Source organism: Mesoplodon densirostris, chromosome 16 (assembly GCF_025265405.1).
Source record: "Mesoplodon densirostris isolate mMesDen1 chromosome 16, mMesDen1 primary haplotype, whole genome shotgun sequence".
In the NCBI taxonomy this organism is placed as follows: Eukaryota; Metazoa; Chordata; class Mammalia; order Artiodactyla; family Ziphiidae; genus Mesoplodon; species Mesoplodon densirostris.
This window is the reverse complement of record NC_082676.1, coordinates 29,913,936-29,932,031: the sequence shown is the minus strand read 5'-3', so window position 1 is coordinate 29,932,031 and position 18,096 is coordinate 29,913,936. Positions and strand designations below refer to the sequence as shown.

The 18,096-nt window shown below is 40.5% G+C and overlaps 1 protein-coding gene and 1 pseudogene across 4 annotated transcripts in view; both read right to left on the bottom strand.

Moving 5' to 3' along the window:
• PTPRA (protein tyrosine phosphatase receptor type A) overlaps positions 1-18,096 on the bottom strand; it is a 189,082-nt gene that overhangs the window by 23,304 nt on the left and 147,682 nt on the right. For all 4 annotated transcript variants that reach the window (XM_060119964.1, XM_060119963.1, XM_060119965.1 and 1 more), the window contains 3 exons: positions 10,522-10,612; positions 8,943-9,019; positions 1,348-1,384 (listed from right to left, as the gene is read on the bottom strand). In XM_060119964.1, the coding sequence (XP_059975947.1) occupies positions 1,348-1,384; positions 8,943-9,019; positions 10,522-10,612 (205 nt within the window). The remainder of the gene's footprint in view (positions 1-1,347; positions 1,385-8,942; positions 9,020-10,521; positions 10,613-18,096) is intronic.
• LOC132476856 (proline-rich protein 13-like) lies at positions 4,103-4,700 on the bottom strand (annotated as a pseudogene).

Sequence of the window (18,096 nt, the reverse complement as noted above, 5' to 3'; positions counted from 1 at the left end):
AGAGGATGAGGTTATATGTGGTTGTTAGTGCCAAAATCATCACTGAGTAGGTGGTAGCTGAGGTGGGCCTTGGAGGGTGGACCTGAATTGACAGATGGCTACAGAGGGAGGGAAAGTGGCGTCCAGTTAGGCAAGGGCCAGGTCCTGGTGGGAGACTGCAAGGGCAAGGAGGATCTAAGACTTCTGACCACCTCTGCCTCATTTTACCTCTATCCCTATTTTATCACGATCACAGTACTGTCCAACAGAACTTTCTGTGATGATGGAAATGTTTCGTATCTGCACTAATATGGCAGCCTCTAGCCACATGTAGCTATTGAGCCTTAAAATGTGACTAGTGTGACTGAAGAATTGAATTTAGAATTTTATTTTATTTTATTATTTTTTGGCCTCGCCACATGGCTTGCGGGATCTTAGTTCCACACCCAGGGATTGAGCCCGTGCCCTCAGCAGTGAAAGCACAGAGTCCTAACCACTGGACCACCAGGGAGCTCCCCCAAATTTTATTTTAAATAGCCACATGTGGTTAGTGGCTACCGTATTGAACAGGATAGTCACTTACCAAAGTTTCTGTTTATTTTGCTATAAATTATCCTCTACCAACTAAAGGCTCCAAAAAGGCAGAGACCATATTCTGTTTTATTCCCCTACATATCCCCATCACCTAGGCCAGTGCCTGGCACATAATATTAATAAATGGTCAATAAATATTTGTTGAGTGATTAAATAAATGGGCTTGGATGGACCATAATAACATCAACTACTTTTTAGTGCTGCAAACATCAAGATTTTTTTTTGCTAGGATCCCAAAGGTGAGGACACTTGTTGGAACTTCAGGCTATGGAAACGTGTGCAGAGCATGTACAGGACCATGGCATTGGGTCCCTGCTCTGAGGGTTCTTAGACCACTTATCTGTGAATAATAGTGGAGTTCAGGCCCATGAGTGGGAGGAGGAGATGAGTCAGCCTGGACCAAGTGAGGTGGCCAATCCTCTTTGGAGACAGACTAAATCCAAATTCAAATTCTAAGCAGCCTGGTTTGAACTTAAAGTTCCCAAATGACCCTAAGACAAAGAGCCTTATTAGACTGTGTTGTATGTGTGTGTATAACCTTCTCCAGTATTTTTTATGCACATATATAAAAGAATTTCTTTCAAAGGATCCCTGGACACTAAGTCATCAAGATGAAGGCCCTTAGTTATAAACCTGCAAGGCAGATTATATTTCTTTCAGGTGGTAATAATTACATAAAAGCTAATATATTCTGAGTAATCTATTAGCATTTGGAAGAAAAATCCCAAATCCATTCATGGTTAAGCCCAAGAGTAAAAAATTATCTTACTTTACCTTGTGCAGCAATGAATTTGTTCTTTTCTTGGTAGCCCTGGGGGTGGGGTGGGAGAGGAGTAGAGAAACAGAAAGTGAAAACCCAACAATGGACAGGAATGAAATTCTCCAGACTCCCGACCGTTTACAAAGCCTTCCTTGTGAAAAGGTCCAGGCAATTAACAAGGATTTCCATTCTAGAAATTTTAATGGGATTAGCTTTGGATAGCAGGAAGCAAAGATTACATGGTCTAGGCAGTCTTCTTGAAGTGAATTATTAACAAACATTAGTATAAGAACAGCCAAGTAACAACTCCTAGGCTAGACCCTGTTCTGATGCTCTCTTGGCTGCTGACAATCTGGGTCTTGGTGTTAATGGGTAGAAACCCTCCAAGTCAGAAGCATGTGAGGCTGGGCCCACACGAGGAAGGAAAAAGGGTTATTTTCTTGCTGATGCTGTACCCAGGCGCAAAAGTTTTCGGGGAATAGCCCATGGGTATGGTGTAACAGCTCCCAGTGTTTGACAAGAGGGTTCTCTGTTACAGGAAGTGGGAGACAAAGAAGCCAAGGAGCCTGGGGACTTCACTTAATAGATAAGGAGCCTCTGAAAAACTGACACTGGCAGTAACTTTCTTTACTGTTTAGTCATACATCTTTTCAACCTCATTGTTTAAATATAGTGTTCACTTGAGACGTCCCAGGTAAGTGAAAAATCATTTGATTTAAGGATTGTAAATCACCTTCTGCCTCTCTCAGACAGCACTAAGATGGGCAATGAGGGAGGCAACTTCATGGATGGGATACCATACCAAGGTGATGATGTGAAATACTAGTCTGCAAGGCAGTGGCAGAATAAAGAAGGGGGCCGAGTCTGAGAAGCAGCTTCCTATTCCAGCTCAAACAAGGGCAGGGCAGGGTTGCTTCCCAGCAATGGAGAAAGCTTTAGGCCTCAATATGGACATGTTTAGAGTTAACAATAAGCAGCTTGTTAAAATTTTTATTAAGAGGAATTCTCCAAAAGTTTTTAACCATGAGAAGATGGAAACTGACAAAGCCTTAATTCAGGATGCTGCATTCTGCTTATAGCACTAAACTTGTAACTAAAACTGAGAAGCTCTTAGAGTATGTTAAGCCGTATAATATCCTTGCTCCAGGAGAAGTTGCTGCCAAGTTCTCACTGGAGCATGTGGGTCATGAATAGCTTAAAAGCACTGCTGGAGGGCCCAGCCCCAAAGTGCTTCCCGCTCCATCTTTACCAGGAGTGTGTTATATATCCCCCATGAAAACATACCTACATAATGATATGCTGACATTGCTCAACCAATAAGGAATAACTAGAATGAGGCAAAACTACTGATCTTCCTTGTGTTATGTTCCAGGGAAAGATGAAATGTGGCTCCCTGGTTCCTGAGACATCTTTGGATTCTGAAAGTCAAATGCCAAGTTGGCTCTAGGTGGCACCTACATTCCTACCAGTTTAAAAACAAAAACAAAACACTTCTAAAGACCCCCTATACCCTTACACACCTGAAGGTGAGAGAGGAAGCTGGTCCTCCTAAGACTCCAGGAGGGAAGCCCAGTTGCCATCTGTACTGTCTATTTCATCTTCTCCTGTTACCAATGTCAGGTTCACTTTCAGACCTTTGTATTCTCTAAATCACAGAGCCCATCCCCCCTGCCTGCTGCCACCACTCTGTGGTGCCTGACACCACCTCTCTTCAAGATACATGTGTGATCTTGGTTCTGTGTGCAAAAAGGGCTTGGTAAATGATTGCCAGGGGGTGGGAATGGGGAGTAACTGTATATGGACAAGAAGGTTCTTTCTGGGGTGAGCAGAAAGTTCTAAAACTAAGAGGCAATAGCTAAAAGGTACAGCGTTTCTCTTTTGAGGTGATGAAAATGTTCTAAAATTGGTCATAGTTGCACGTATCTGTGAATATACTGAAAACCACTGAATTGTAAATTTTAAGTGGGTGAAAATTATGGTATGTGAATTGCATCAATAAAGCCACTAACAAAGTTCTAAAACAATTATAGTCATGACGGCATAACTTGGTAAACTTACTAAAAATCACTGAATTCTACATTTTAAATGTTTGAATTTCTGTTATATAAACAGTACCTCAATCATGTTGGGAGGAAAAAAGGGTTTCGTAAGTGTAACTGGCAGTCCACAACAAATGGCCACAATTTGTTTCAGCAAAGGTTAATGCCTGCCCCTGTACTCCAAGTCCTATGGACATCTGCTCCCTCTTTCCCACTGGATCTCTCATCTGCACTCAACCCTGCTGACCACCTAACACTTCTCCATGCTTTACTCTTTGCCCTCTGAGATGCTCTTCTCTCCTGGTCTCCTTCTGTCTCACTAATGAGCACCTCTTGCCCAGTGTGCCTTGGCAGAGGTTTGTGGGCTCCAGGGCCCACTCTTCTCTAATGACTTCAAAGGCCATGGCTTTGGAATCTCTCTCCTGAGCTCAGATTAATGATGCCCAACTATGCTGGATACATTCACGTGGATCACCCTATACTCTTTTTTTTTTTTTTAAACAAGAAAGGTATAGGTTGTTTTTTTCCCCATAATTAAATTTCCACAGCATCTCCCCAAGCATAAGTATTACAAAAGAATGTAAAAAATCACATTTTACACATTTACACAATGTGTATAAAAAAATCACGTCTTCAGCATTTAGCTCAAATCTCACCATCTTCAAAAAATAGATCTCTTGCAAAACTCATCAGCTAAAAGTTCTATCAAGGCAGTGCAAAGATGGCCTTTGCTAGCCCATGGCAATTCTTCTCCCATTTTCCCTCGTCAGTTAGGGTTGAATAGCAGAGTGAGGCTCAGATTGCGGAGGTGAGGTGGGGAGGGACACAAGGGCTAATTTTCCCCAGTACAACATGGCATCTAAAGCTTGATGGGAGAGAAGAACTGGAGAGACTGGAGGAAAGGGTCCAGGCCCTGTATTCAGTCAGAGTCACTGCTGAAAGAGGAGGAAGAGGAGGAATGCTTGCCATGCTTGTGGTGTTTCTGCTTCTTTTTATGAGCGTTCTTCATTTTCTTCTGCATCTTCTTGTCCATCACCATTCCTGGTCCTACCATGCCAGGAGCCAATGCCAGGCTCAGGTGGTGGATATGTAGGGGGGTAGGGACCTGAGGGTTGGCATCCTGGATACCCTAGTTGTGGCACAGGATGATAAGGCCCACCAGGGGGAAAAGCTGGATTCCCCTGGGGTGCTCCTGGGGGAGTGGGAAAGGGGTCTGGAGGAAAGGTCGGGTTGGCAGGTGGTGGATGAGCGGGATTGCAACCTCCAGGGTACCCGAAGTTAGGAGGCTGTGGATATGGCCCTGGTTGCCCAGCACTGGGTTTCTACATGTTCGGGTATTTCCTCCAGCCCAGAAATGGAGAAAGAAGGAAACTCCACCCTAAATACACTCTACAGAGTATCACCCTATACTCTCTCATATATTAGTCAATCACCATATCCTGCTAAATTCTACCTCCAAAGTGGTTTTTACTTTGATGTTTCTTCTCCAACCCTTCTACCCTCACCATCTGTAGCATGCTACTGTAACAGCCCTCAATCAGCCCTTCCTAAATCCATGTTGCACACGGTAACCTGAGTGATCAATATACAAATGTGGCCATATCGCTCCTTATCTTTAACACCTTTCAATGTTATCCCATTGCCTAGAAATCAAAACTCTTAGCTGGGGACTTCCCTGGTGGCGCAGTGGTTAAGAACCTGCCTGCCAATGCAGGGGACCGCGGGTTCAAGCCCTGGTCTGGGAAGATCCCACATGCTGCGGAGCAACTAAACCTGTGCGCCACAACTACTGAGCCTGCGCTCTAGAGCCCACAAGCCACAGCTGCTGAGCCTGTGTGCCACAACTGCTGAAGCCTGTGTGCCTAGAGCCTGTGCTCCGCAACAAGAGAAGCCATCGCAATGAGAAGCCCACGCATCACAACAAAGAGTAGCCCCTGCTTGCCACAACTAGAGAAAGTCCGCGCGCAGCAACGAAGACCCAACGCAGCCAAAAATAAATAAAAAACAAAAACAAAAACTCTAAGCTGTACTGAAAATTTGTAGATACCATAAGGTGACTCAATCAGCATCCAGTCCCACCCACTTCTAGCTTGACTTTCTTTCTATAGAGGCTGAAAAACTAAAAGCTAAATTCCCTAGTCTCTCTTGCAGTTGGTGACTCAATCAGCATCCAGTCCCACCCACTTCTAGCTTGACTTTCTTTCTATAGAGGCTGAAAAACTAAAAGCTAAATTCCCTAGTCTCTCTTGCAGTTCAGTTCTGCCTAAGAACCAGTTTCTTCCTAGCAGTCCCATATAAGACTTGGGATAGAAGTGAGTAATGTGAGATGGTGACTGTGCTAGGAAGACCTGGTCTTTGGGCAAGCATGGCAGAGGAAGCATTGAGTTCTTCTGTAGCACCTCTGCAGGGGTTTCACTACGAGAGTCATATGGGGTAGCTGGGTACATCTACAGCTGCTCTGTTCCTGGTGACTCTCCCGCAGATTCTGTAAGCCACCCACTATCTTATAATAAACCCCTTCCTGTTGAAAAGAATAGACAGAAAGTGGACTCTTGTCACCTGCAACTAAGAACCCCAACAGACACACTTGACATTCAATGCCTTCTAAGATCGAGTTCCTACCAATCCCCCAAGCCTCATCTCCCATGACTTCCCATCTTGTATCTTATAACTAAGACTACTGTTTCCAATCTCTGACTTTGCTCATACTTCTCTTTTTGCTTTGAAGTTTCTGCCCATCTTTCTTCTCTTGAATTCAGACCTACCCTTCAATATTCAGCTCTACTGGCTCATCAGGTTGGCTGAATGTTTCTTTCTCTAAATCTCAAAGAATCTGGGAATACCTTCTTCACACATGTTGCACACTAAAGGTTATGATCTACCTGTAGGTAGATCACACTAGGGAACGTATCTTATCTCTGTAACCTTGGAGCCTACCCCCAGTGCTTACCACACAGCAGGTGATCAAAAATGTTGATTGAATTTAATAAACCTAAATCTTCTTTAATCCCTGACTCTTACTCATGGTTAACCATAAGCTTTTTCCAGCTTTTCTATTTTCACTGAGTTCATAAGTACCTCCAATTTAACCCTCTTCATCTAAACTTTCATATTACCTATTAATAACCTCCAATAACCGTCAAGGCTTTATAGGATGCCCTACTGTGAGCTCCAACTAAGCATGGCCAAAGGAGAAGGCTTGTTTCCTTCTAGTGCCTTGCTTATCATGACCATGAATAGAAGATATGAGTAGAAAGATGGAAACACTTGGTTTCTTAAGGATGTCACTGAGTCACAGACTCAGCCCACCCCAGAACACCTGCCTTCAGATTATATGAGAAGTAAATGTTCCTGTGTAGACCATTTCTAGCTGAGTATTCTGTTACCTGCAGATGGAAACATTCTGATATTGCTATACTCTTCCATATAATGTTAAACTCAACCTGTTCCTCCCAACCACTTCATCATAATCTTTGATCTAAATCCTGGGACTCTTAGCTGGTTACTAGCCTTTTTCCATTTTCCTTATCTACTACATTAATCATTTCTACCAGGGTTCCTTTCCTTCTAACTGTAAACATATGACCATTACTAAGAAACATATATAGGAATTTCAGCAAATCCATACTCGTGAGGGTGCCTGCACTACTCCACTTCTGAAGTCCATCTGATAGCCTATTTTTTAGCCACAGCCTCTTGTTCTTCCATCTTTCTCCTTTTCTTATCCCAAGACTGCTCTTTCAATTTCTTGAGACCTAGTCCTTGATCCCTTCCTTTCTCTACTGAACCTGAAGCCCTCGGCTGACTACTTGAAGCAACAACTGACTTCCCTAGCCCCTTTGTCTGAGTACCACATGTTTTCTGCATATCACCAATCCTAGGGTACAACTGGAGAAAATCACACATCTGAGGCCCCTATATATCAAAGATTTCCATCTTAGGTAGTTCCTCGGTGCAGCTAAACATGCTTTTTTCATGCCCTTTTCAGTATTCTTTCTTACTGACTTCAGTACTCTCATGTCACAGTCCCATCCTCCCTTTTCAGCAGATAACCTTGACTTTACTTCTTAGAAAAAACAGATGAGTTCCCTCGGCTTGATTTATTCACACCTACAAACCACCTCTATCTATTCTATACTCCTTTACCATCAGTCTCAGAGGAAAAAACATCCTTTCTTATGTTCAACACTAATCTCTCCATCAGAATTCTTTAAAAAAAAATTGTGGTAAGGGACTTCCCTGGCGGTCCAGTGGTTAAGAATTCGTCTTCCAATGCAGGGGACGTGGGTTTGATACCTGGTTGGGGAACTAAGATCCCACATGCTGTGGGCCAACTAAGCCCGCACACCTCAACTAGAGAGCCTGTGTGCTGCAAACTACAGAGCCCATGTGGTCTGGAGCTTGCGTGCCACAACTAGAGAGAAGCCTGTGTGCCACAACTAGAGAGAAGCCCTCGCACCACAATGAAGATTCCCACATGCTGCAACTAAGATCTGACGCAGCCAAAAAAAAAAAAAAAAAAAAATTGTGATAAAATATACGTAACATAGAACTGATCATTTCAGCCATTTTTAAGTGTACAGGTCTGTGGCATTAAGTTTATTCACATTTTTGGGCAACCATCACCACCATCCATCTCCAAAACTTCTGCATCTTCCCCAGCTGAAACTCTGTACCCATTAAATGATAATTCCCTTCTCCCCCCTCCCTCTAGCCCCTGGCAACCACCGTTCTACCTTCTGTTTTAATGAATTTGACTACTTTAGGTACCTCATATAAGTGGAATTATACAATATTTATTGTTTTGTGACTGGCTTATTTCACTTACCATAATGTCTTCGAAATTCATCCATGTTGTAGCATGTGTCAGAATTTCTTCCCCTTTTAAGGCTAAATAATATTCCATTGCATGTATATACCACATTTTACCTATTCATTCTTCCACTGATGGGACACCTGGGTTGCTACCACCTTTTGGCTATTGTGATTAATGCTGCTATGATCATGGGTGTACAAATTCCATCAGTATTCTCTTCATGCTTCAGTAGTAAGGCTTGCTCTTTCTAGCTCTCTTGCTTACTCTCTCTCTTCCTTTCAAACTCTCTCTTTACTAGTTCCCTCCCGTCAGCCTATAACACATACTCAAGTCTCGCACACCATCTCTATAAACATTCTCTAAATCACCCCTAAAAACCTCCTTTCAGTTTCAGCTCTTCTCTCAATTCATAGTAGACATGACTAACCAGACTTACCCGGAGTCAGATATTCTAGTCCTGTTTGGAGGACAAGGTGTGCTTTTGTTCTTAGTTATCTGAATACGCTCAATAAAGGATTCACTGACTCTTACAGAAAAGTATACATTTAGGTTCAGATTTCTGCATGGGAAAATTTTGGGAATGATGACAGGTAAACATAAGAATACATTTTAAACTGTTTGATCTTTAAAAAATTTTTTTCGGTCTTTTAAAAAAATCAGACTCCTCTGGGAAAAACTGAAATGACAAATATTCCTCCTAACATGCAGCTGAGAAGGAATCAAGGAAATAATGAGAAAAGCTCAAGTTCCTTACATTGATGAATGAAGCATTGATGTAATCAGAATCTGGAACTCCTTCAACTGGTGTCAGATGGACTCTAGAGTGGTCATCTAGAAAAAAATTTTTTTTTTCAATTAAATTCAATTTTATTTTTCACGGGTCCCAAGGCAACCAGGCCAGTTGTGACATCTATGACTATGTGTAGAGAGACACACAAGTATAAAGTTGTCACTGCAGCACTATTTATAACAGCAAAAATTCGGACACATCTCAACCATCATTAGGGGACTAAGTTAAATAAATTAAGATATATCCATAATAGGGAATAGTAAGCAGTTGATAAAAAGGAAAGTGAACACTTCTGTTTCTTGACAATTACCAATACATATTAGTTTTGTTTTTATTTTACATTTCTCTATATTATAGTTGTTTCAGGTATACAGCATTATAGTTCAACATCTGTAATAACTATAGCGATCACCACAAGTCTAGCTACCATCCATCACCATACAGTAGGACCCCCGCATCGATCCATTTCACCCACCTCCAACCCCCTTCCCCTCTGGTAACCAATAATCTGTTCTCTGTATCTATGAGTTTGTGTTTGTTTTGTTTTGTTGGTTTGTTTTGTTTTTTTAGATTCCACATGAGTGAAATCATATGGTATTTATCTTTCTCCATCTGACTTGTTTTCCAATATATATTGGGAAAAAAAAGAAAAAAGTCAGAGCAATGTATACAGCATACCAGTTATACTAAAAATATATAATATATATACATGCATTTATACACAAATAAGACATAAGTATCTGTAAATGCCCAGTACAGTGGTCTTTAATACATTATGCACCCAAAATTACACCAGGAATTATTTAAAGGGTGAATTTTTTAAAAAAGCAATTATAAAAATAAAGCAGGGCTTCCCTGGTGGCACAGTGGTTGAGAGTCCGCCTGCCGATGCAGGGGACACGGGTTCGTGCCCTGGTCCGGGAAGATTCCACATGCCGCGGAGCGGCTGGGCCCGTGAGCCATGGTCATTGAGCCTGCGCGTCCGGAGCCTATGCTCCGCAATGGGAGAGGCCACAACAGTGAGAGGCCCGTGTACCGCAAAAAAATAAAAATAAATAAATAAATAAATAAATAAAGCAAAGTTCAAACATTTTGCTCTCACATCCCACTGGATTATGCATATTCCATTCTGAAGACCACTAGCCTAGAAAAATGTCTGTTAGGTTATATATAAACTGATTAGCAATGGCTAACTCTGGGAAGGAGTTTACGAAGAGAACTCTGAATTGGAATTTCTTTGCAATGAGTAACAAAAACCCCCCACAACAACCATGCACTTGCTGTCCGGTCTTAGTGAAACTGCTCTCCTTAACTTCCTAGAAACTTCAGGCCTGCCACAAAAAACCTGGTCAAGCACCCCTACTGATTTTATGAGCACCTGAGGTTGCCTGGGGAGCCATAAAGGCTCTTTCAGTCCAAAGGTTTGACTCTATTCTTATTACCAGCCTTCCTATGATCAACCACAAGATTCTTTCCATCCTCAGAAAATCTGGCTACAGATGTAGTTTGAGGTTACATCCCAAGAAACCCTACAAACACTCACAAGGCAAGATGTTTACATATCGATTTTTTTCCTTGTTCTCCTCCTTGGAGGCAGCTTCACAGGTGGCCTGGATAGGACAAGCAGGGAGAGCCTGAAAGGTTAAGAGAAATTACAGGAGTTATTAACAGGGATAAACACCAAACATGTAAACTGCTGCACCATACTCTGACCTGGCAGCAAGTTCTACCTTTCCTTGGGGGGGAAAAGATACGCCCAGGTGAATACTTGCACCTAATACAGAGAGTGCACCTCTCTTCTAAATAGCTTCTAAGCTCCTTAGAGTTTGAATGCCCAGAGGGCAGAATGCCTTTCCTGTTACTATAAGCATAGCATGCTCTTTATATGATTACTATGTGGTTAGGAATTTGTTACAATGCTGGGTCAAAATGGACCACCCCAGTATATAGGACTGGGTACATAACTGAAAGGATGGGCTATTTATCCCCATGCTGACCACCATGCAAAGCTGAGATGTACCTCAGAGTAAACCACACAGGAGGGGTCTGGATGGTCAGGTGAGTTAGGAGCCTGACAAGGGGGTATGGCAGCCCAGCCTCTAGCATCATGTGGTAAGGAAGCAAGAACAGGTGAGTGGGTGAGAGGGCATTCACATGGATGCAGCAGTTAGGAAGCAGAGGACTTGGATGAGGTAACACTGAATCTGCAGCAGTTTTGGAGCAAATGTAAATCAGCTAGCACTAGGAGGTATGTGGATAAGTATAAATGGTTTGACATGAGATAGTCTGGATTGTATGAACTTGAGCAAATCGGCCAAAGTTTCCCACAAAATTGGGACAATATCTGCTACATAAGGAGTAAATAAGATAATCTCATGTTTGGCATAGAATAAGCATTCAATAAATTCGTTTTATAAGAGTAGGAAGCTAAACTTTATTATCTGAACTGTTTTCTTCTGTGTTCTATATATTCAAAACTAAGAAAGCAAAAAGAGAAATAGTTTAAAATTACAACCTAGACAACCTTCCTGATAAGTGATTTGGAAATATGTCTTAAAGCTTTAAAAATATTCATACCCTTTGACCTAGCAAATCTGGATCCTAGCCTAAATAAATAAAAATCTCTATGTTCAAATTATTTACTTCATCATTATTTAGAATGACCCCAAACTGAAAACAACCTTAGTATTCAGCAGTAGGAGAACAGTTAAGTAAATTATGGTTCATGTATTACTTTTCATTCATTCTTTCAACAAACATATAATGGGTACCTATCAGGTACCGAGTTAGGTACAGAGCAAACAGTGGTGAATCAAATCATATACACAGTTCTTGCTCTCATGAACAATGCAAACTTGTGGGTGAAAGACAGATATTAAATAAATAAAACAAGTAAATATAAAATTACATACCATGATGAATGCAATGAGAGAACAGATTATTAGAGAAAGTATCAGAAAGCCCAAGGAATACCCCAATACAGATTAAGGGTAGGTCTCTATGAGGAAGGATGAGTATGGAAAAGAGTATTCCAGGCAAAGAACAGCATGTATGATGACCCAGAGGCAGAAGGCTTGGTTTGTGTGAGGAAATGAAGTGTCAGTGAGGGTGTTATGTAGAAAATGTTGCTGGTGGAGATGGCAAGAGCAAGTGGGAGGAGATGAGTTTTTTGACAAAAGGCTGATCACGTATTTCTACACAGGTCCTTGAATAGGAAGTTTAAATTTTACTTTAAGTGCACGAGGAAACCATTCAAGGTTTTTATAAACTGCAATCCACTTTACCTGTTAAAGAATCACTCTGGCTGCTACATGGAAAATGGGCTGGGAGGAAGGCAAGTACAGAATGTGGAAAGATGATGGTACAAGGAAATAGATGCCTTTGAGATATATTATGAAGTCAGAATGACTAGATTTAGAGATGGAATGAACAAAAGTTGGGGAGAGAAAGAGACAGGAATAAAGGATGACTCTCAGGTTTCTAGCTTGCATAAAAATAATAAAAAGATTAAGTAAAGGAAATGCCAGCCTAAAAGGAACCCATCTTGCCAGAAAGAAACAAGAGTTTTAAGAAGGAGCAAATATACTTCCTAGGAACCAGCAAGATAGTGGTAGGAGAAATTAAAGTGAAATACCCCAAGATAACCGGAGTCAAGGTCTCATAGTCCATCTACCTTCACTTATTCAAGAGATTTTCTTTTCAGAGTTAAAACCCTGGAGGTTCTGCCTGTTATTTTACTAAGAAAGCCAATTTCTTTAGACCCACTGCTGTCAATACATAAAGGGGAAAAAGGAGTTTCCTGGACCAGAAGATTGGAATTTCCCAGTTCAACCACAGTTTGCCTTCTCTTCACCTAGATAGGCTAGATTTCCACCTTGATGCAGGGCAGGACGAGACACAAGTTTTTAAAAGCCCTCAAGACTAATCCTGAGGCATTACTTTTCCTGTACATCCCTTGTCTAAAATGATGTAGAACAGATGTAGTGACAACAAGATTCTTGAAAACAGTCCTCAGGGTAATGACAATGACCACATCTCAAAGTCCTGTCAGCACCCCTAGCTCCCCCAGTCATGATGAAGAAAAATTAGGTCTCCAGGTAGGCTGAGGCTCCTAAAAGAAAAGTTAGGAAGAAACAGGAGTCACTGTCTGACAAGAGAAAATAGAAGATTTGCTTTAGAGAACACTGTACTAGATGCAAAATATCAGATTAAAGGGCCTAGGTCAAGGATGAAAACAAGGGGAATCCTACTTTTAGCTTCTATTCTGAACAACCCAGCCTGGAGAGCTGGGCAGAAGCAGCTGAACCAGAAGGCTCTAAGATGTTAAATTCTCCACAAACAGTAGGTGGCATCAAAGACCACTTCATCCCTTGCTTAGGCCTTTACTGGAAGCAAGGCTATCATTTTTTTTAAAATGTCAGTTAAAAAAAATTTTTTTTTCAATTTTTACAATTATTTTTAAAAAAAGTATATCTACCACCCAATTTAACTTATAAGTTCTCTTTGGGCCCTTCCTCATCATGTTCTCTTCCTTCTCCTCTCACAAGTAAACTTGGAATTTTGTATTTATTATCCCCTTGCTTTATCTGTATCCATATATTCTGTATCCTTAAAAATATGTATTTTTATTGCTCAGTCTATTTTTTGATAAAAATGCAATGATAAATGGTGACGTGCTTTTTTTGCCCAACATTATGTTCTGAAGATTCCACTCAGGTTGTTCCATGTAGCCAAAGTTCATTCATTTTAACTACTTTGTAGTCCTCCATTTTTAGACCATACCAACATTTATTTATCCATTCTACTACTGGTGAATATTTGGGTTGTTTACAGTTAACCATCCTGCTTTGAGCACTAACTGTATGTGTTTCCTCATGCACATGTGCAAGAGTTTCAGATATGACTATCTTTAACCTTACCAGACGAGGCCAAATTGTTTTTCAAAGTAGCTGTACCAATTTACACTCCCACCAGCAATGTAAAGTATTCCAGTTATTCCGTATCCTTGTCAACATTTGCTACGGTCAGACTTTAAATGTATCATATGTAGGTTTAATTTACATTTCTCTGATTATTAATGAGGTTCACCATCATTTCATAGTTTACTGGTCAACAGGGTTTCCTCTTCTGTGAAGAACCTAGTTGAGTGTTTCCCCATCTTTCTATTGGATTATTTATCTTCTTACTACTTTGTAGAAGTTCTTTATGTGTTCTGGAAACTCATTATCAGTTATAAGTGTTACAAGTATTTTTTACCAAGTTTGTGGCCTGCCCTTTCATTTTCTTTATAGTATTTATTTATGAACAGACGTTTTGCATTTTAATGTAGTCAAGTGGATCAATCTTTCCCTTTATAAACATTTTAAGTCTTAAGAACACCTTCTTATGTGAGATCATAGTATATTTTCCTACATTATTGTCTCTACATTTTTTCCTTTAAATTTCAGTGTTTACATCAACTGGGACTGATTTTTGGTATGAGACAGGAATTCAATTTCATTTATTCCCATGGGGTTACCCAATTGTCTGAGCTCTATTTATTGTAAAGACCATCCTCTACCCCAGCAAAACTACAACAGCATTTGTCACAAATAGGTTTCCCTTTACATATGGATCTGCTTCTGGGTTCTCTATTTTATTCCGCTGGTCAATCTATTCCAGTGCCAATACAAAACTGTCTTAATTACTAAACTTTATAATGACTCTTTATACTGGTAAGGCGGGTCTCCTCACCTTGTTCTTCTTCTTCAGGAATGTCTTGGCTATTCTTGAATCTTTTCTCCTCCATATAAATTTTAGAATCAGCTTGTCAAGTTCCACAAAAAACCTGTTGGGATTTTTATTGGAATTGCATTGAATCTATATATCAGTTTGGGGAGAATTGACAACTTTACAATACTGAGCCTTCTAATCCATTGATCTTATTTCTTTCACTAATTTAGGTTTTTTTCTTTAATGTCTTCAAACATTTTAATAATTTTCTCCAAAGATTTTATAAATGTTTTATTAAATTTATTCCTAGGTACTTCACATTTTGGATGCTACTGTAAATGGCATCTTTTAAAAATTATTAGATTTCCTGATTGTGGCTTATGAACAGAAATGCATTCATTTTTTATGCTGTTTTTGTATCTATCAACCCTGTTAAAATAACATTAATTCTAATAATTTATCTGATGAGTCTGTGGATTTCTCTGGGACAATAATCTCCTCTGTGAAAAAAACTGATTTTTGTCTCTTCCTTTCCAATCCGTAATACCTTTCGTTTCTTTTTTTTTTTTTCGTTTCTTTTCTTGCCTTACTGTGCTAATGTCTCCAGTATAGTACTGAATCTCATTAACTTTAAAGTTTGAATCCCCTTCCAAATACTTTGGGCACAGTCACCAGTGCCTGAACACTCTGCTGTGATGGGGAGCCTACTATTTTCCAAGGCAGTTCCCCTGATCTTGGAACAGTTCTATTTAGAAGGACTTAACACCCAGATACATAACTTGTTTTCCCCTTGTACTGACTAGTGTAAAACCCAGGAGGTCAGCTGGTGCCTTCTCTGCCCCTTGGAAATCCTGAACTCCCAATTCCCTGGACTGTTGAATTCTAAAGCCCTTGACATAGGTACTGATAATTCCCATAGGCCTTTGGCTCTGATACATTTATTTGGAGACAACTCATCAATGCAGAGACTATTCAGCCTCTGATTCACTCAGATGCCACACAGTTCTGTTACCAAATTACACATAAATGCTTCTTTACCCGGAAATCCAAGAATTAAGCTGTCTCTACTAAAGATGCAGGGTCCTGCGTGGGTTGGGGGGTTTCACATTTCACAATTCACAGATTGTGACTGCCTCACAGCCTCTAGTTCCTTCCCTAGCTGTCTCCTATCCCCTTCATCTCAGGAGCTAACTAAAGTCTATTTATTTATTTATTAAACCTTAAACATGTTTTAGGGACCTCAATAAGTAGCTTTTCAAAGTGTTTCTTTTAAACAAATTCAATGCTTCCTTCTGAGACAAATGCTGGTCAGTAAAATGTTCCAGCTTATAACTTTAGGACAAAAGTTCCATTACCCATAACTTTCAACCACAGTGGGGTATCATAGAAATGTTACACACTCCCCATTTAGTCTGTCAGATATCCGAAAACAGCTGTCATTTCCTATGCTTATTGTTTCTTCAGCTGTTCACCCCCACGGTCCAGTTTTTCCTCCAAAACAACTTCCCATTTAATGATATTCCTTTTCACAGAGACCTGACCACAAGACTCTTGGCACAGTTCAAGCTGGGTACACCAACTCTATTCTATATGCCATCTATACATTAAAGCATAATGGATACTACGCTAAAGCTAATAAGCTTGAATAGCTTTGTTTACTATATTAAAAAAACTTTTTAAAGTTTTTTTTTTCTTCTTCTTTTTGGCTGCACCGAGAGGCACGCAGGATCTCAGCTCCCCAAACAGGGATCAAACCTGCGCCCCCTGCAGTGGAAGCATGGAGCGTTAACCACTGGACCACCAGGGAAGCCCCTTTAAAGTTTTTAATGTCTGATTTTAAAAATGTTATTTAAAAATATGCTTGTTGTAAAAGAAAGTCAAATAATTCAGTAGAAAGTGGAAGTTCCCTATCATGTCTCTCCTGTCTTCTACCCGTCCTTGTAGGCAACCACTGCTCAGTTCACAGTATTCCTCCAGACTTAAAAAAAAAAAAAAAAAAAAAAGGCATTAACACACTCAAATGCAGACATACATAGATTTTTTTTTTTTTTTTTGCGGTATGCGGGCCTCTCACTGTTGTGGCCTCCCCCGTTGCGGAGCACAGGCTCCGGACGCGCAGGCTCCGGACGCGCAGGCTCAGCGGCCATGGCTCACGGGCCCAGCCGCTCCGCGGCATATGGGATCCTCCCAGACCGGGGCACGAACCCGTATCCCCTGCATCGGCAGGCGGACTCTCAACCACTTGCGCCACCAGGGAGGCCCGTATAGATTTTTTTTTTTAAAGGGGGATTATACCATGTAAAGTCCCCTGGAATATGTTTTTCCCCATATTTTTCTATGTCAACACATTTATTTTAATGACAGTACATAATTTCATAATAAATGCAAGAAATTATTTAGCCATTCTGCTATTTGATAGATAAATATTTTCCACTTTATTTTCTTTGCTATAAGTAATGCTACAATGAACATCCTTGTACAAATATATATTTTGTTTTCTGATAGAGTCCCAAAAGTTAGGTCAGATAGCATAAGCATTTAAATTTGGTTGACACTGCCAAATCATCCTTCCAATGCTTTATCAATTTAAACTTCCCCTACCTGTGTGTAAGAGTTTCTTTATCCCCATACCCCTGCCCATACTTGATATCAATCTTGTAAAATTTTCAAATCTAACAGGCCCAAAATAATGGTTAGTTTTAATCTGGATCTCCAGATTAGTAGATATAGTTGAGCTTCTTTTCCTATGATTATAGACCATTTGTTTTTCTCCTCTGAACTGCCAATTTTTCTCCTGCAATGTTTACTTTTTTCTCACAGGTTTGGAGAAGCTCTATATATTATGGAAAATTCTCTGTCTACCTGTGGCAAATAGTTTCTCCCAGTTGGCCACTTTCTTATGGTGTTATTTTTCAGAGATGCTTAACATTTAAATATATTTATTATCTTTCAATCTATTCTATTCTAGCTTCTGAATCTTGTGTTTTGCTTAGAAAGGCCTTCCTCACCCCATGATTACAAGAATATTATTCTATGACAGTGGACACAAATGGGTGTGTTTGTCCTATGTGTTAACTCTCCTCTTTCCTGCCAGGGCTGACCAATGCAAGCACAGTCACACCTGACCTATATTGTATCAACTAGATTCTCTTTTCCAGGATTTTGAAACCCAGGAAGAAGCAGAGGCTTCCCTAGAGGACCCAGACCCACCAGGATAGGACCTGCTCTGTCCAAAGGCTGGTAGTCTATCTCATCTTTTGATTCTGACAGCTTCCCCACTTTTTTGCTTGAGTTGACTTCTCTTGTTTTTAAGTAAAAGACCTTAACTCACTTAGCAGTTAGTAACAGAGAGTGGGGTTGTAGGTGAGATACTGATGGGGGAAATACGGGTGATGTGAACCTGATT